We start from the raw sequence: 20,284 nt of genomic DNA on the forward strand, positions 1-20,284 counted from the left end.
GGAGCACCCCATCCCGAATATGCCCTGGGAGCACCCTAGCCTGAATGTGCCCTGGGAGCACCCCAGCCCGAATGTGCCCTGGCAGCACCCCAGCTAGAATGTGCCCTGGGAGCACCCCATCCCGAATATGCCCTGGGAGCACCCCAGCTAGAATGTGCCCTGGGAGCACCCCAGCCCGAATGTGCCCTGGGAGCACCCCAGCCCCAATATGCCCTGGGAGCACCCCAGCCCGAATGTGCCCTGGGAGCACCCCATCCCGAATGTGCCCTGGGAGCACCCCAGCCCCAATATGCCCTGGGAGCACCCCAGCCTGAATGTGCCCTGGGAGCACCCCAGCCCGTATGTGCCCTGGGAGCACCCCAGCCTGAATGTGCCCTGGGATCACATCAGCCCGAATGTGCCCTGGGAGCACCCCAGCATGAATGTGCCCTGGGAGCACCCCAGCATGAATGTGCCCTGGGAGCACCCCAGGATGAATGTGCCCTGGGATCACCCCAGCTTAAATGTGCCCTGGAAGCACCCCAGCCCGAATGTTCCCTGGGAGCACCCCAGCATGAATGTGCCCTGGGAGCACTTCAGCTCGAATGTGCCTTGGGAGCACCCCAGCCCGAATGTTCCCTGGGAGCACCCCAGCCAGGGAGCACCCTAGCCCTAATGTGCCCTGGGAGCAGCCCAGCCCGAATGTGCCCTGGGAGCACCCCTGGATGGATGGATGGTAGGTGGATGTATGGATGCATTGTAGATAGATGGATGGATGGTAGATGGATGGATGGATGCATTGTAGATGGATGGATGGATGGTAGATAGATGGATGGATGGTAGATGGATGGATGGATGCATTGTAGATGGATGGATGGATGGTAGATAGATGGATGGATGGTAGATGGATGGATGGATGGATGGTAGATAGATAGATGGATGGATGGTAGATGGATGGATAGATGGATGGTAGATAGATGGATGGATGCATTGTAGGTGGATGGATGGATGGTAGATAGATGGATGGATGGTAGATGAATGAATGGTAGATGGATGGATAGATGGATGGATGGATGGATGGATGGTAGATAGATGGATGGATGGTAGATGGATGGATAGATGGATGGTAGATAGATGGATGGATGCATTGTAGATGGATGGATGGATGGTAGATAGATGGATGGATGGTAGATGGATAGATAGATGGATGGATGGATGGATGGTAGGTAGATGGATGGATGGATGGTAGATGGATGGATAGATAGATGGATGGTAGATAGATGGATGGATGGATTGTAGACAGATGGATGGATGGTAGATGGATGGATAGATGGATGGATAGATGGATGGATAGATGGTAGATGGATGGATAGATGAATGGTAGATAGATGAGTGGATGGATGGATGGATGGATATTTACATATATGGTATTAGGTCATAGCCAATGACCAATGATCATATAATTTGTCCTCCCCAAATGCAGTAGTACTGTACTGTAAGCACAATGACTCATACAGTTAGTGTGGGTATGAAAGGAGATCACAGCATTCACAGAGTACTGCAGGTGGAACCTCGGCTCTGATTAATTCATTCACGTCACTTCATTAATCTTAATTTATGGATTCAAGGCTCCTTTCAAGACTCTCTTTCAGCCTTCAGTAGTCACCCAGGTGTATCAAAAATGACAAAAAGACAGCGAGCCAGTCCGCTCTTTCTTTCCTTTTCTTTAGTGTCATGGTATTTCCTTTTAAGCACATTAAACACAATAGAATCAGGTTATTAGTGGAGCTGGAGCTGGAGGAATTAGAATCACAATGTCCACTCTGTCTTTCAGGTTTAGTGAGGATGATAAAGTAATCAGATCAGATGATTTGATTTGTATATTAGAGCCAAAGTTACCCATGCAACCAAGCACCTATGCAATCAAGTAAATTTCAAAGCTGAGAAAAAATTACCTACTGTAACTATTATCGGTTTGCCATAAAAACGAAACATAAAATGTAAACAGACGTTTAATATAACCAACAAGCTTAAGGAGAATATTATTTTAATATGAATTTGAATAAAAATCACCAAGCCACCGTGCCACCTTCTTGCTGTCACCTCACAGCAAAAAGGTCCTTGTTTTGATTTTGAGGTAAAGCAGTCTGGATCCTTCCTGTTTGGAGTTTGCATGTTCTCCACATGTCTGTGTCGACTTCTTTCCACAGTCCAAAGACATGCAGTCAGGCTGATTGTAGATACTAAAAGTCCCCCTATTTGTGTGTGTGTGTGTGTGTGTGTGTGTGTGTGTGTGTGTGTGTGCTTGCCCTGTAATGGACTGGCAACATGTCCAGGGTGTTTCTTACCTTTCGGCCAATAAATCGGACTCACCACAACCCTGAATAGGATTAGGCAGTGTTCAAACTAACAATAAATGAGTATTAATGTATATATTTTTTAATTCTTTTAAAACTAGTATTTTACACTTGTCAACTAATTCAAACCTTGGATCCCATAAGTGCTATTGGCCAGTCGGGCATCTGCATACAGTACACACAAGTGTCTATGTCTGGGAGAAGGGGGGTACGGGACTTAAGTAGGGGCTGAGGTCCTGCGATGGATTGGCATCCTGTCTGGGGTGTATACCTGCATTGTGGCCTGTGATTCCAGGGAAACCAGACCATTTATGTCCTTGACTAGAATAAAGTAGTGGTAATAATTTTTATTTAACTTAATGAGCCAACCTAGATTTGTTAATCTAAGCTTTACGAACGTTGTACTGAATTTTTTATTCTATTTTTATATATTATATATAACACCAAAATTAAAGCTAGCGGGTATCCCCAGTTACCGATACTGGTCCAGTACAGACTTTCTTATATTAGAAGTTAAGATGTGGAATATGTGGTGGTGGAACACTGGATCTCGGCAGTACTGGGCCAGCGTGATTTACCACTAGTGCCACCTGAGTGCTCGCTATATTAACAATTATTTCTGTATGCACGTTCCTTAAACAATAAATAAATAAATAAATAAAACCTGAACTGGTTCTCCAGATCCAGTCCAGGCTGCCTTTCCACCTTGTATCCTGCGCTCCTGAAACACGACCCGACCTTTATACAACAAGAGAATGTAGCTAATCAGCCATAGAGATAGTGAAACCAGATAGTGTTGTTAAAACCAGACATCTTTCTTCTATTGAATATGTGTGCACGTCTGGATGACAAGAAACTGGTGCAGGCAGAGAAGTTACACTAAGGTCCACGGTGCTAAATCAAGCTAACTGACCCAACAAAATGATCTGCTGTTTCTAAATTCAGTGAGATTTCCAGAAGTATCAAGTTGCCAGAGATTCAATAAAGCCTCACAGACACACAACATATAGTGCCGGCTGTTACGTCATGAGCATTTGAGAGTAAAGGGACGTGCACAGGGATCCAACAGTAGCAACTTAGCAATGGTGAGGCTTAAACCAGCAACCTTCTGATTAGTAATCCAGTTCCTTAACCCCTGGGCTACCACTGCCATGTTCCTCCACATCAAACTCATCAAACCATGTCTTAATGGACTGGGCTTTGTACACTGGGGCACACTTGTTGCTACAGTTGGAAGCATAGTTATAATTTAATAGATTTGATTTTAGGACTAGGCTAAACCAGTCTGTTTTTAGTGTACTCATAACCAAAATAATGTGGACTGCTAATTATTGAGTTCAGGTATTTTTAAGGATCTGTGTAGGCTACTGGAGTTCATCCACACCAAACCATGTCCTCACAGTTGTGCTGAAAACATTTTATTGATCTATTTATTAGAATTTTAATGTTATGTTTTACACTGTTTGGTTACGTTCATGACAGGACAGGTAGTTACTGGTTACACAAAATTCATCAATGTCAAACACGGTCATGGACAATTTCGTATTTCCTATTCATCTCACTTGCATGTCTTTGAACTGTGAGAGCAATTTAGACTTGCACAGGGACCCAACAGTAGCAACTTGCAATGGTGAGGTTTAAACCAGCAACCTTCTAATTACTAGTCCAGTTCCTTAACCACTGGGCTACCACTGCCCTGCTACAATTGTTTTTATTCATTTAAATAAATACATACAAAATTAATTATTAACATTGTTACACCCCTACTGACCAGGTAATTTATACCATATAGCCATAAATATGTAGACACCTGCTTCTAATGACTAAGTTTGGTTGTTTAAGCTACATCTGTTTCTAAAATATGTATAAAATCAAAGCTATTAAATTATGATTATGCCTCCAACTGTAGCAGCAGTTACCTAAGTGACCCAGTCTACAAAGCACAGTCCATTAAGACATGGTTTGATGAGTTTGATATGGAGGAACTTAGTGACCTCAACCCTATTAAACCTTTGATAAATTGAAATGACGATCATGAGCCGGGTGTTCAGATCCAGCATCGGTGCCTGACCTCAGTGCCTGACCTCCCTAAGGCTTGTTTGACTGAATGAGCTGCATTTAGACAGGCACGCTCCAAAATCTTGGTAGGAAGCATGTTATGTTCTAAATGGGGAACAAGGAAGGCTGTCCACTTGCATATATTAGGCAGTGAAACTTAGTGACGTCACCTCTATTAAAGCTTTAAAGGGATTTGAAATGACAATTGTGAGCCGGGCGTTCAGATCCAGCATCAGTGCCTGACCTCAGAAGGCTTTTTTTTTTTTACTGAATGGGCTGAATTCAGACAGACACAGAGGGAGCATATTATGTACTTCTAAATGAATGGGGAACAATTAAGAAGGCTGTTTACTTGCCTTTATAAGGCAGTGGAACTTTGAAATGAATTCAAATTATGATCTTGAGTTGGCCGTTCTGATCTAACGTCAGTGCCTGACCTCACAAAGGCTTTTTTTTTAACTGAATAGGCTGAATATAGACAAAATCTTAGAAGGAAGAGTTATGGCCTACATGTAAGTCCTTGTTTTGGAATGAAATGACCAAGGTGTTCATGTCATGGTCAGGTGTCCACATACTGTTAACCATGTAGTGAATATGTGTTACGATTTGAAGGCTGTTTGTTGCCACTTCGTCATATATTCCGAATCTGTTTATTAACAAACGGAAGCCATGGCAACATGTGTGTCTGGAAATGTTACCCCGACTCTATCTTTTGCTATAAAAGCAGCATCATCAGGGATTTTGGAAGACTGTGACAGAGCGAGAGAGAACGGCCTGCTCACGATCGTCATTTCAATTCATTTCAAAGGTTTAATAAGGTTGAGGTCACTAAGTTCCTCCACATCAAACTCAGCAAACCATTTCTTAATGGACTGCGCTTTGTACACCGGGGCACACTCGTTGCTACAGTCGGAAGCATAATAATTATTGAATAGATTTGATTTTAGGACTGAGCTAAACCAGTCGGTCTTTAGTATGCTCATGATTAAAAGTATGTGGACAGCTCATTATTGAGTTTTGGGATTTTAAGGAATCTACTGGAGTTCTTCCACACCAAACCATGTCCTCACTTTAGACACAGGGGGTCATGCTATTAAAATATGTATTGGGATTTTAACATCATGTTTTATACACTTTGGTTACATTAATGACAGAACAGGTAATTTCAGGTTACACAAGATTCATCAGTTCAAGTCTGGGGCAGTTGTAGCCTAGTGGTTAAGGTACTGGACTAGTAATCAAAAGGTTGCTGGTTCAAGCCCCACCAATGCCAGGTTGTCACTGTTGGGCCCCTAAACAAGGCCCTTAACCCTCAATTGCTTAGACAATAAACTGACACAGTACTGCAAGTCACTTTGGATAAAAGCGTCTGCTAAATGCCAAAAATGTAAATATTTAATGTCAAACACAGTCACAGACAATTTTGTATTTCCAATTCACCTCACTTGCATGTCTTTGGACTCTGGAAGGAACCCAGAGCTCCTGGAGGAAACCCACACAGACACAGACACATGCAAACTCCACACAGAAAGAACCCGGACCACTCGCTCCACCTGGGACTCAAACCCCATGCCGAAACTAAGCCCTGTTGCCACAAATTTTGAAGCATGTGTTGTACTTATAAATAAATGGGTGTGGCCAAAACGCTTTAATGAAACAAATTTGGAAGACTGTCCTATTGCCTTTATTGATTTGATTTTATATGGCTTAAAGAGTTGAATTAGATTAGAAATAGAAGCAGCTGGTAAACTGGTCAGGTGGGGTGTGTAACTATTTGTATGTTAATAATATAAATATGTCATATATAAATAAATTGAGATTCTCATATGGGAATATATATTTATATTTCTTTGGACTGTGGGAGGAAACCGGAGCTCCCAGAGTAAACCCATGCAGACACGAGGAGAACATGCAAACTCCACACAGAAAGGACCCGGACCACCCCACTTGGAGATCAAACCCAGGACCTTCTTGCTGTGAGGAGCAGTGCTACCCACTGAGCCACCATGTCACCTGAGAATCTCAGGGCAGGGCAGAGGTAGCTCAGCGGTTAAAGAACTGGACTAGTAATCAGAAGGTTGCCAGTTTAAGCCTCACCACTATTAGAAATCAAAGAAGACATTGATGATAGTCTTAGTACTGAAAGCATAATGTGTGACAGCGAGCACCTGATAAGGATGCTAATATTACACTCACTGATATACTCCATGCTGCTTCAGCCTAGACCTTGTCTAGAAGCCAGGAAACGATGCGTATCATTTCCACCTTTGTCTGAAAGATCATCCGTCTTTGTTTTCAGCCCTGCCTATTGTTAAGGTGTAATGGGAGTGTGATTGTGCCCTGCAATTTGTCAAGTACAGTTGAAAAAAAAAATGGCAGGGCTCTTCAGATACCTCGCCTGTTTAAATATTAACTGCACAGGTACTTAGAGGCCTGTGATGACAGCTGTGATTTCTCATCACTCCATGTAACATCCACAATCATGCAAATGTCCAGCCAGTGACCCGTCTTCTCAATGTCCTCATCCTTGTTCTGGTTTGGTTCTTCTGTCACATCATTCATGGATGTGGTTTTTACTCTGATACTTTAATTCCTCTCCAGGTCTCACGGCTGCAGCTGCCGCCGCCGCCATCGCTGAGGCCATGAAGGTGAAGAAGATCAAGCTGGAAGTGATGAGCAGCTACCACGCCAACAGCGCTCAGCACTGTGGCGCCTCGGAGAACGGGGACCTCAGTTCCAGCATGGGTAAGTTACTAAATATTTGGCAGACCACTTTAAAGTTCAGTGGGGTGCAGTCCTGGACCTGTACTGGTAATGCCCTTTTATTTTAGTTTTATTAAGTTTTAGGACTCGAAGGAAAAAAAAGGGATGCTGTCCATTTGCCTTTATTGAGCAGTGTTTAAGTCTGGACTAGTATTTGCAGCCCCACCGCTGCCAGGTTGCCAGTGTTGGGCTCTTGAGAAAAGCACTTAATCCTGAATTGCTTGGATTGTATTCAGTCGCTTTGAATAAAAGGTTCCACTCGATGCCATATATGCAAATGTGCATTTGGCCATAGAGTTTACATTCACTCATTTATTTATTTATTCATTTTTAGTAACTGGTTCATCCTGATTAGGGTTTATGGTGGGTCAGGATTTTATTTTAATAATTATGGTCGTGAGGCAGGAATGCCTGCTGGACGTGGCACACATTCATTAAAAATATACAATACATACAAACAAGATACCTCTTAAATACACAAGGCTACTGTTCATAGAAGATGATGGAATGGAGCAAAATACCTAATGAGTTACCATAGTTTAAATCAGACAGTAATATTACAACATTGATTTATTTATATATATTTTATTAATTATGCTAAATAATAATGAGATCATAATTTATCTGGTGGTTAGTCATTGGGTTTGATTCTTCTCTATCTGTGTTCAATGTCTGTGGGAAATTAAATAGTACATAAGGAGCAAAACTTGCCACTGGTAATAGTTTGTTGTTTATTTCCCTATAATTGTAACTAGGGCGTCACGGTGGCTAAGTGGGTAGCACTGTCGCCTCACAGCAAGAGGGTCCTGGGTTCGATCCCCAGGTGGGGAGGTGCGGGTCCTTTCTGTGTGGAGTTTGCATGTTCTCCCTGTGTCTGCGTGGGTTTCCTCCGGGTGCTCCGGTTTCCTCCCACAGTCCAAAGACATGCAAGTGAGGTGAATTGGAGACACTAAATTGTCCATGACTGTGTTCGATATAACCTTGTGACCTGATGAATCTTGTGTAAAAAGTAACTACCGTTCCTGTCATGAATGTAACCAAAGTGTAAAACATGACATTAAAATCCCAATAAACAAACAAACAACATAATTGTAACTATTGTAAGTAATTGGACGTTAAAATGTATTTTACAATTTTGCTTTTGGTAAACAATGATTTATTTAGTTAGTTAGTTAGCTATTTTTTTTTATTTATTTGTTTGTTTTTATTTATTTCAAAATTATTTTTAGTACATCACTGATTTGTTGGCAAAAAATAAATAAAATAAACAAAATAAATAAATATTTATAAATAAATTTATTAATTAATTAAAATACCTAAATAAATAATTAAATAAATAAACAAAATAAATTAAAAAACATGTATTGTGAGTTTTAGGACAGCTAAGCATTGAAACTTGGATATAATGGTGCAATTTACTGTTGTTACTGGTGTTAATTTTGTTTTGATTTTATTTATTTATTTATGTAGTTATTTTTGTTTATCTGTTTGTTTTTATTTATTTATTTATTTCAGATTTTTATTGTCACATCACTGATTTGTTGCCAAAAATAAATAAAATAAATAAATATTAATAAATAAATAAATAAATAAAATAAAAAATATTTATATATTTAAGTAAATAAATAAATGAATCAGAATCAGAATCAGAATACTTTATTGATCCCCGAGGGGAAATTTCAGATGTTACAGTTGCTCAGATTGTATATATGTATTAAGAATATATTAAAAGGTAAGAATATATTAAAAAGTAAAGTAAAAACGCTCTTAAAATAAAGTGGCAAAACGCTCTTAAAATACACTTAAAACGCTCTTAAAATAAAGTGGCAGATGCAGTGGTGACATATATTGCACTATTTATGATACAACTATCATATTGCACGTATTGTAAGGTCTATTACTTAAGTGAGGAGTTGTAAAGTTTGATGGCCACAGGTAGGAATGACCTCCTGTGGCGCTCCGTGGTGCTTTTGGGTGGAATGAGTCTTTGACTGAACGTGCTTCTGTGTCTATCCAGTGCGTTGTACAGCGGGTGAGAGGTATTGTCCATAATGGACTTTAGCTTAGACAGCATCCTCCTCTCTGACACTGTCGTCAGTGAGTCCAGCTCCACACCCACCACATCACTGGCCTTACGGATCAGTTTGTTCAGTCTGTTGGCATCTGCCACCTTCAGCCTGCTGCCCCAGCATGCAACTGCATAAAGGATAGCACTCGCCACCACAGACTCATAAAAGATCTTTAGCATAGTCCTGCAGATGTTGAAAGACCTTAGCCGTCTCAAAAAGTAGAGACGACTTTGGCCCTTCCTGTAGAGGGTTTCCGTGTTTTTACTCCAGTCCAGTTTATTGTCTATGTACACTCCCAGGTATTTGTAGTCCTCAACAGTGTCCACACTCACCCCATTGATGGACACAGGGGTCACCGGTGCCTTTTTTCTTCTCATGTCCACAACCAGCTCTTTTGTTTTTGTCACATTAAGCTGTAGATGGTTCAGCTCGCACCATGTGACAAAAAAAAAAAAAGGGAATAAATTCATCATATATTATGATATAGGACAGCTAGGCATTGGAACTGGGATATAATACTGCCATTTTCAGGTGTTACTGGTGTTAATTTTGTTGGCAAAAAATTAATAAAATTAAATAAATTAATTAATTATTTAAATTAAAAAATATTTTGATTTTTAAGTAAATTAATAAATAAAGTAAATAAATAAAGAAATCATGTATTGTGATAGTTTTAGGACAGCTAGGCATTGAAACTGGGATGTAATGGTGTCATTTACTGGTGTTAATAAAAAATAGCACCTTAATAGTTTGCACAGGTTTTTGGTAGAGCACGACATCTACATTAATGCTAGATTCCATTAAAACAAAACACAATGTTTCTCATGACAATAATTTTTGTTGTTGTTTTTAAACCCATAATTACAGGGCAGAGCTCGTGTTGAACAGCAACAAATTAAAAGCACTCATGAGCTCTCAGCTAATAGCTATTAAGCAAGCCACTAATTCAATTCGCTGAAGAAAATTGCTTTTCAATGCCGTCTGTTTCAATGAATAATATTTCTGATACGTTCAGATCCCTCCTTTAGTTTTTACATCGTTACTTAAAGCCATCTGTGAAAATCACACCGCAGTGTGAAAACCACAAATCCATTGCATATGATGCCCTTAATCCCTGAGCTGAATTAGCTGTGCAGTTTCCACCCTGAACATATCCACCATGTGTTTAGGATTTCCCGACTGCGTTCGACACTGTGTATTCGGCCCAAACAGGAAGCATCCGAGGCAGATTTAACAAAAGCGAATGCGCTGGCGCTGAGGTCATCAGTCCACAGCCAACAACGCCGGAGCTCCGAGGTCACGAAAATAAAGATAAATGCGAATACGGATGAGGCTGGGGCAATGAAGCTAATAAGAAACTGTTTTTATCTTTTTACAATTCAAATTGTAACCTTGAGCACGCCTGCTCCCAGGAGAAGAATAATTCGGGGTGGGGGGGTTCAGTATTGGCAGGGTGAATGAGAGCGGAGAGACATTAGTGACTGTGAGTAAAATATATGGCAGCGATGCCTCTCCGGCCCATCCGCAATCAATTGGATTCTTTTACTTTAATATTTACTCGCAGCGATGAGATGCTAGTCTGCATGGTGATGAACAGTCTGCCTCTGGCGTTTGAAGGTGACCTGTCACCACGTATGGACAAATCTCTCGCTGGTAGAAATGTAGAAAATAAATCATTAAAGGCAGGCAGGCCTCTCATTCCCGGATTTAAATCACCCCCAGATTTATGATTTGAATTAATACTTCGTTTGGTCAAAGAAGCACCGGCCGAGACAAATGATGCGGGGTACTGAAGCCATCCTAATATTGATTTCTGGATGTCTGTGCAATCTCTTGTTTATATCAAGCACTCTTCTGTGACAGGGTGGCCAATAGGAGTCACCCAGATGATAAGAGGGGAAAATATGGCTGGCTTTATTCAGCCGGCCTGGGAGGAGCAGCAGCTTCTTTCAGACTTTAATTGCAACATAAATTAGGTTTTTAACCGAAATGGACAGTGTTTTCCATTCTCGTCTCTGAGAGCATTTTCTCACCACGCAAGATCATTACTGTAATAAAACACAAAGGTCATTCTGCCGAGGGGAGAAAAAAATAAAAGAAAAACAGAACTATAAAAAATCATGCTCTGTACCGCTGTCTGTTTGCTTTTTGTGTTGTTTAAACACACTATACCTAATATGTATTACATTTAGGCATATTACACATCTGGAATGGAGGTCTGTAAATAATTTACCAGATATAGCAACGACTACAGTATTGTGGTATTTTGCCCTGAGTAATCGGCATGATTTCATTCTTCCTAAGAGCAGCTGTTTCCATAACCTTTTCACTACACGTATTTATTTCTTTTTATCTTTATTTAACCCAAAACTCAAGTTATGATTCAAATAATAAATGCAGTGTGAAGATAATGCATATATGGACTATCTGATGTGACTGATCCAAGCCTTAACCAGTCACATGGTACACCGGATTCCTCTTATTAACATTTACATTATCTAGAATATGTCTTGCTCTGCTCAGGGGCCCAACAGGGGCGACTTGGTGTCCAGGGATTGAACCAGAGATCTCATAAATGCCAACCAGTTCAGTACCTTAACTGCTGAGCTATCACTTGTTTAATTAGTTGGACTTGGTCATCCAAATAATAACAGGCTAAAACTCCAGACTGGTTGGTATGAAAACCTGCACCCATTGTACAAGACAACTTATACTGAAAATAATATATTATAATCCAAACTCATCTTAAGATCCATTTACTGTAGCTATCAGGTATCTGAAAGAGTTTCACATCCTCTCTATCTGTCTGTCTGGGTAATACATTTTGGAAGAGTGGCAATCTATAACAAGGAATCACTCACTTCTTAACATACTTTGTAGTAGCCAGTCTATCTACTGGCATGTAGGTGGACTGGCTACTACACAAACACCCATCTCTCATAGACACTAGACAGAGAAGTGGTTTAAACCTTGATCCTCAGGACCTTGGTGTTGTGTAGTTCCTGCACCACTGTGCCACCATTCACATGGATTAAGGTACTACACAAACACACATTTCTCACAGATTATTTAGGGTCATGGGGGGGGGGGGGTCTAGAGCTTACCTGGGAACCTTACCTGGCAAGACAGGGATACCCCTTGAACAGGGCAGACACTCTTACACTCTTACTAATGCATTCACTCGCACAATGGGGCAATAAGAGGCAAATTTTGAATCCAGGCTTTAAGGATCCAGGTCTTTTGAATTGGAACCTCCAGGTATGTAAAAGAGTTCCACATCCTCTCCATGTGTCTGTCTGGGTGATACATTTTGGAAAAGTCTTATCTACTGGCATTTAGGTTGACTGGCTACTACGGCAACTCACATCTCTCATAGACACTGTGCAGAGAAGTGGTTTAAACCTTGATCCTCAGGACCTTGGTGTTGTGTAGTTCCCTGCACCACTGTGCCACCCAATACATAGATAAAGGAAGAGCATATATTCAAGGTAATGGTGGAGGGGGGTATACAGCTTACCTGTGACCTTTACCTGGCAAGACGGGGATACCCCTCGGACAGGTACTCTCAACCGGGGAACACACTCACACCCACACACAATTAGAGGCAAATTTTGAATCCAGGCTCTAAGGATCCAGGCCCTTAGGATGTGGGTGATGTAAAGCTTTTGAATTAAAACCTCCAGGTATGTAAAAGAGTTCCACATCCTCTCCATGTGTTTGTCTAGGTCAAACATTCTGGAAAAGTCTACTGGCATGTAGGTGGACTGGCTGCTACGCAAACCCACATTTCTCACAGATACTGAACCAAAAAAAATTGTATAAACCTTGATCCTCAGGACCTTGGTGTTGTGTAGTTCCCTGCACCACTGTGCCACCAAATACATGGATAAACAAAGAGTATATATTCAGGGTGGGGGGGGGGGGTATACAGCTTACCTGGGAACCTTACCTGGTAAGACAGGGATACCCCTTGAACAGGATAGACACTCTTTCACTCACACAATGGGGCAAATTTTGAATCCAGGCTCTTAAAATCCAGGCCCTTAGGATGGGTGTGCTGTGATGCTTTTGAATTGGAACCTCCAGGTATGTAAAAGAGTTCTACATCCTCTCCATGTGTCTGTCTGGGTAATACATCTACTGGCATGTAGATGAACTGGCTACTACGCCAACCCACATTTCTCACAGACACTGAACAAAAAAGGTCTAAACCTTGGTGTTGTGTAGTTCCCTGCACCACTGTGCCACAAATACATGGATGAAGGAATAGCATTTATTTAGGGTCATTGGGGGGTGTCTAGAGCTTACCTGGGAACCGTACCTGGCAAGACAGGATTTCCCTTTGGAAAGGGCAGACATCACATGCCTACTACTTCGAATCCAGGCCCTTAATATGTGCGTGATGTGAACTTTTGGATTGAAACCTCTGGGTACTCTGTGGGTACCACGTGTTGTCTCCCTATCAAAAACTTGTAACTGGTAAATTGTGTCTAGGTTGAATGAGTGAGTAAGGATTGGCACCTGTGTAAAAGATGCCAGTGTGACTCACATCTGGATAATTAGCGCTTATTAAATAGGAATAAACAAACTTATATTGAGAATAACAAGAATATTAGGGGGGATACCAGGGGTGTCCCCCTGCTGTGCCACCCTCTTCAAAAAGCTTCCTTTCTGATGTAGATGGGCTGCATTGTGTGCATCTTGTCTGAGTGTGAAGGACGTTCGGTTCTCCTCTGGAGTTGAGTTTTCTTGTTTTGTCTTTGTGTTGATGTAAATTGAACAGGCTGATGCCACCCCCAGCATTAAATATTCAACACGCTCGTGCTCTTCTTTTGCTGTGCTGGTACTAATTGTATCCAAAAAATAGAGAAAAAAGAGCCAAACATCCTGAGTGATTAGACCAATCGCTTGGTTCCTTTTTGATTCCTTCATGGTTTCTAAGACATGAGTGTAGAAGGGGGGGGGGGGGGGGGGGGGGGGGGGGGGTTCCTTCACTGTACAATATGAATTGTTTCATAGACTCGCAGGAAATGCCACAATTATGGATCACAAACCAAGCAAAACATGTGCAACATGCTGCCCGGGAGGCAAATAAACACTGATCCGTTCCTTCTGCCTGAGCCGACCTGAACCAGAACCTTCATCATCCACTGGAGAAATGCTGCCACCTACTTCTAACTAACACCTGCCAGGCTTCAGCATGGGAATTGAAGGAAAAATAAAGCAAAGCTTAAGAATTTAGAAGCTGTGGGCAAAAGAAAAGAAAGCAAGGTGAGAAAAAAGCTGCTCCCTGTGGCCACCGGGTGCCATTTTGCATCTGATTCTTCACCACGGCAACGTTAATGGACCTTAAATCCTGTCCGTAATTAGATGGGGGAATTGCGTGTATCACCAACCAGATGATGCTGGCATAATGAAAGAAGCCATGCAAACTTAAAAGCTTGTGTGTACATGTGTGTGGGTGTGCTGGTTTTTTGTAGTTTAGCCTGTTAGCATGTTCAGACCCGGACTAACCCGGCCCTGGCACCGAGCTGTCACTGGGGCGCGATGGGATTTGTGACAGGTGTGTGAGGGAGAGTCGGAATTAAAAGCAAAGTAAGTGAATTGAGGGCGAGATGATAGGTGGGCCTCACTCCACCACCAACAGGGTCAGGAGAGCTAACGCTAATTCAGCACCGCTCCCGTTGGCAAAGGAGGCCACGACTCCAAAGATGGATCTGTAGCGGGACCGCAGCTGTAAGCGTGGAGGAGCTAATTGGTCCTTATCTTGCTGTCCCATTCATCTTCATTTTTTACCAATTACCCAGCATTATCTGTGTTCTCAGTTGGATATGGGAGTTAATCCTTTTTGGTTAAGCCGCTAGTGCGCCTTGCAAATTTCCAACGAGCAGAGAGGGTGAAAAAAGAAATCGCTGGAGGGGAAAAAAAAAACAGTAGAACAAAAGCAAACTAGGAAACTTGCTTTGTGAATTTAGCCATCATTCACCTAGATGTTTTTACTCAACCATGTCCTCTACCATAAACTTTTAATTAGTGTTTAGACCTGGCATGTTTTTATTTCATTTTCATCAACTGCTTTATTCTGGTCTGGCTTGCGGTAGGTCCAGGTAACGGGACGGGTTGCCAATTCATCGTAGGTCTTTGGCCATCCACGCCAGACATAGATAATCATATCTGTGTAGACAGTCAAAAAGCTGATAGCTAGTGCAATTTACCAGTGCACTTATTTTTTGTAGATCCTTTAGAGTTATAGGTCGTCTCTTGTAGACTCTTTACCTCAGCTTACACCTCACCCCACCTAGGTAAAAGGACTTGAATGGCCATGGCAAATACCAAATCATATTCTGTGGATTTGGTTTGCATTTTACCCCCTTTTTCTCCCAGTTTAGCATTGCCAATCCCTGACGGTGTCCAAGCAGGGTGTGTCTTGACGGACACACACTCCCTCCGATGTGTCTTACCAATCCCTTCTTATTCACCCACATGAGTGAAATTGCACAATCTCTGCGCTCCTACACTTCTGTGCAGGCGCCCTGCACAACGAAGGTCCTTACACAGTCCCACCCTTTTTAATCCGGTCTTTTTTTCACCCAGCAGACTGGAGGCCGATTTTGTCTGCTACAGGCCTTAGCCAATTGTGCCTGCTAGGGGGTGCCCAGCTGACCCAAACTGGGAGTTCAGAATCTCTGCGCTGGAGCCAAAACTCAGGTTTAGAATCCCAGAAATTGCATTTGAAATCTGGTCATCTGGTCTTTATTTCATTTGAAATCTCCTGGTACTTCATGAAGTCCATGATGCCATGTATGCGTAGTATGTCTTTGGATAAAAACAGCCCATAATATCACAACTCCTCTACCATACTGGACAGTAGTGAATAGGTTGTGTTCTCTCTTTTTTCTTATTTATTTATAAATTTTCTTCCCTTTTTCTCCCGATTTAGTGTAGTCAATTTGTCTTCCACTGCTGGGGATCCCTGATTGCATTCGAGGAGGGTATATTTCCTGCTCACGCCTTATCCGACCCGCGTGCCCCATGCATGCATTCACCCATGTATTCTGCACAGGCGCCTCTATCTGCTAATCAGGGTCCTTGCACAGCATTAGAAGACCCCACCCACATAGTCCGGTCATCCCACCCTAGCAGACCTGGTAGCCAATTAGAGTCTGCTGCAGGCACTGCCAGTTACGCCCGCTAGATGGCGCCCAGCCGACCGGTGGCAACGCCGTTTTTCGAACCGAGGGGTTCAGAATCTTGGTGCTGGTGTGCTAGCCGAATATCTTGCTGCACCACCTGGGCGATGTAGTTTGTTGCCAATAATATCCATATTTCTGGTGCTTGTGCTTGAGTAAAAAAAATGATAACTTACTAACTAACTAACTTATAAATAAATAAACAAATACATAAATAAATAACAGTTGGTATAAAGACAGTATCTAAGGACAGATTTGGAGACTTGGTGACCCTAAAATGTTCTACTTTTTTACCATGATGCTTGGAGAGTTTTTGCCTCAGTCTATCATTGTGTAGGAGCAGAATACTCACAACCTCTCTAAGGCAGGTTCATTACAGCCAGGGTTGTGTTAAACTTGTGATTGTGCTTTTCAAACCCTGGGTCATGACCCTTGGCTGGGTTGCGAGCCAAAAAAATGGGTCACTGAGAAAAATATTATAATAATTAAATCAATGAATTTTGACAGGTACAAACACAAAATAATCTTGTACAGGAATTCCCCATGTGGAGGTTTTACATTACACCTTGTAAACCACAGTGGTACCAGATTGCCACCATTTTTATTAATTAAGCATATTTTTTTTGTGTTTCATTTTGATGCTTTGTTTGTGTTGCCTGGGTTACAGTAGAAATCATGGACCAGAAAGTGGGTCACTTAAAAAAAAACTTGCTCTAATTCATATGTGGGCGACACGGTGGCTCAGTGGGTAGCACTGTTGCCTCACAGCAAGAAGGTCCTGGGTTTGATCCCCAGACGGGGCGGTACGGGTCCTTTCTGTGTGGAGTTTGCATGTTCTCCCCGTGTCTGTGTGGGTTTCCTCCGGGACCTCCCGGTTTCCTCCCACAAAATTGGATACACTGAATTGCCCCATAGGTGAATGGGTGTGTGTATGTGTGTGTGTGTCTGCCCTGCTATGGACTGGCGCCCCATCCAGAGTGTTACTGTGCGCCCATTGAAAAGCTAGGATAGGCTCCAGCACCCCCCCACGACCCTAACTGGATAAGCGGTTAAGACAGTGAGTGAGTGAGTAATTCATATGTGTCTCCATATATTTATACCCCAGAAATTAATGGATGACTATGCTTTGGTGCAATGCCTACACAACTGACTAGATGAACTTATCTTTCATGTTTTACCACTGCTTCATACTGGTCAGGGTTGCGGTTGGTTCATTTCCCTGAATCACTAGGCGCAAAGCACAAACACACCCTGGAGGGGACGTCAATCCATTGCCAAGCTCACCACCACATCATGTCTGTATGTAGGCACCCAATTGGCCAATAGCACCGCTGAGTATTCGAACCCTGGATCTCAGCGGTAGTGGGCTAGCGTAATTTCACTGCTCCCCCTGAGCGCACACGTCTGGTAATTTGAAACGATTTCTAGCTGGTAACATGGGTTAATCTCTTTAGGTTAAGCTCTAAGTGTGGCTGGCAAATTTCCCAACAGGAGGAAACTTTCAGTCACTGTGCTCATGAAGGAATCAATAGGAAATGACATCACACAAAAGTAGGGAAGACAGTCGGGAACGGGGGGGGGGGGGGGGGGGGGGATTGTGCAGGAGGAGAAACAATTATTGGTGTTATAATTCATGCACTTGTTTGCCAACGTGGCAGTACGATTGATTAAGTTGTTCCCATTGCTCTTGCTATTATTGACTTGTTAAAATCATATTTTCCTCCCATCGACGGTTTCAGATTTGCGGCCTCACCAATAAGCAGTGCTTAAAAGCTTACATTAATTATTCAACTGCCTGCCAAAATGAATTATTACTCCTCGCAGCCAAATATTACTATTGTGTGATTGTGTAGACGCAAGCAAAACGAGTCCAAATGCTTTTGTCGAACGTGGGGATGTTAGGAGAGAAGTGCCAAATAATCTTGTGAACAAGTTAAACCCAGTTAAGACCGACATATGATCATTTTCTTGTCTTGTTGTTATATAATCCTGTCAATGTATCATTGTCAGCTCTCTGACAGCAGCATCCTATCTTAGAAGTAACCACCTTATTTAAGCTTGTGTACCTGACACTTTTGTTTTTAGCTCTATAACTACAATTAAACCAGGGTAAGTCTGAATAAAGGCATTTTTATACAACATGTAATGCTCCAATACTTGCTTTTACCTTGTAGGTCTATTGGTGGGTCTATCTCTGTATTATGTTACCAAAGTAGCCACTTTTAGGACATACAGAGCCCATAATTTTTTACATTATGACATCACAGTTTGCATGGTATGGCCAGTAAATACTTAATCATGTTAAAGTAATTAACACCAGGTACTTTTACTAGCTCATTTTGCTTTGTATGGACTACACACATTATTCAAATTTTGCTGTTTTGATGTTATATTATATTGTGTAAAAACAACATGTAGGGAAGAACATAGTGCAAGCAGAAGGGCCTGGGTTTGAATCCCCGTTCATGCAGCCAGAGACCTTTCAAAGACATGCAGTTAGGCCAATTGGAGCTATAAAAATTGTCCAGTGTGAGTGTGTCTACCAAAGGAGGGAGGGAGGAAGGAAGGAAGGAAGGAAGGAAGGAAGGAAGGAAGGAAGGAAGGAAGGAAGGAAGGAAAGGAAATAGAGTAGAAAGTAAGGAAGGACGAGAGAAAGAAAGAATATAAAAAAGGAATAAATGAAAAGAGGAAAGAAGGAAAAGGAGGAAGGAAGGAATGAACGAAAAGAGGAAGGAAGGAAAAGGAGGAAGGAAGGAATGAAGGAAAATAGGAAGGAAGGAAAAATAAAAAGAAGAAAGGAAAGAATGAAAGAAGGACTGAAGGAAGGAAGGAAGGAAGGAAGGAAGGAAAAAGAAAGGAAGAATAGAAGGAAGGAAAAGAGAAAGGAGGAAGGAAGGAAGGAAGGAAGGAAGGAAGGAAGGAAGGAAGGAAGGTAGGAAGGAAAAGAGAAAGAATGAATTAAAAGAGGAAGGAAGGAAAAGGAGAAAGGAAGGAATGAATGAAAAGAGGAAGGAAGGAAAAATAAAAGGAAGGAAGGACATGTATGAAGAAAGGAGTGAGGGAAGAAATGAAGAAAGAAGGAAGGAAAAAGAAAGGAAGAATAGAAGGAAGGAAAAGAGAAAGGAGGAAGGAAGGAAGGAAGGAAGGAAGGAAGGTAGGAAGGAAAAGAGAAAGAATGAATGAAAACAGGAAGGGAAAACATAAGGGAAGGAAGGAAAATATAAAGGAAGGAAGGAAGAATAATAGGAAGGAAGGAAAGAAAGAAGGACTAAAGAAAAGAAGGAAAAGAGAAAGGAAGAATAGAAGGAAGGAAGGAAAAGAGAAAGGAAGAATAGAAGAAAGGAAGGAGAAGAATGAAAGAAGGGAAAGACATGTATAATGGAAGGAAGGACATGTATAAAGGAAGGAAGAAAGGAAAAGAAAAAGGAGGGAAGGAAAAGAGGAAGGAAGGGAAGAACATGTAGAAAAGGAAGGAAGGAAGGAAAAGAGGGAGGAAGGAAGGAAAAAAGGAAAGGACAACAGTTTTTTTGACGTTATTTGACATCTTTCTCGTCCCAGGTTCAAACCGTTAACTTTCAATTTAAGATAAATAGTAAAGAACGCCACATTCAGCGGGTCAAGCTCCATTGTGATGTGCCTGTATGTACATTGAGGTCGTTTTTAGCGTATACAGCATGTGCATTTAATAAAGAGTCTCCTAAAATAGCCCTCCGTAGAGGGTAGATTAAGGAATCCATTCCTTGCTCTTTGATAGGGATCTGTTTGGTCACACACAGCACCAGCTGTCATTTCAGCTTCCACTGCTGTGATTTAATTAGTCTGTTTATGTCCTTTCTAATAATAAATCCTCCTCGGTGGAAGGACAAAT

At 41.9% G+C, this 20,284-nt stretch overlaps 1 protein-coding gene across 3 annotated transcripts in view; it reads left to right on the forward strand.

Annotated features, from left to right (window-relative positions):
* dachd (dachshund d) overlaps nt 1-20,284 on the forward strand; it is a 205,519-nt gene that overhangs the window by 118,236 nt on the left and 66,999 nt on the right. For all 3 annotated transcript variants that reach the window (XM_063005795.1, XM_063005796.1, XM_063005797.1), the window contains exon 3: nt 6,996-7,139. In XM_063005795.1, coding sequence (XP_062861865.1) covers nt 6,996-7,139 — 144 coding nt within the window. The remainder of the gene's footprint in view (nt 1-6,995; nt 7,140-20,284) is intronic.

Source organism: Trichomycterus rosablanca, chromosome 12 (assembly GCF_030014385.1).
Source record: "Trichomycterus rosablanca isolate fTriRos1 chromosome 12, fTriRos1.hap1, whole genome shotgun sequence".
NCBI lineage: Eukaryota > Metazoa > Chordata > Actinopteri > Siluriformes > Trichomycteridae > Trichomycterus > Trichomycterus rosablanca.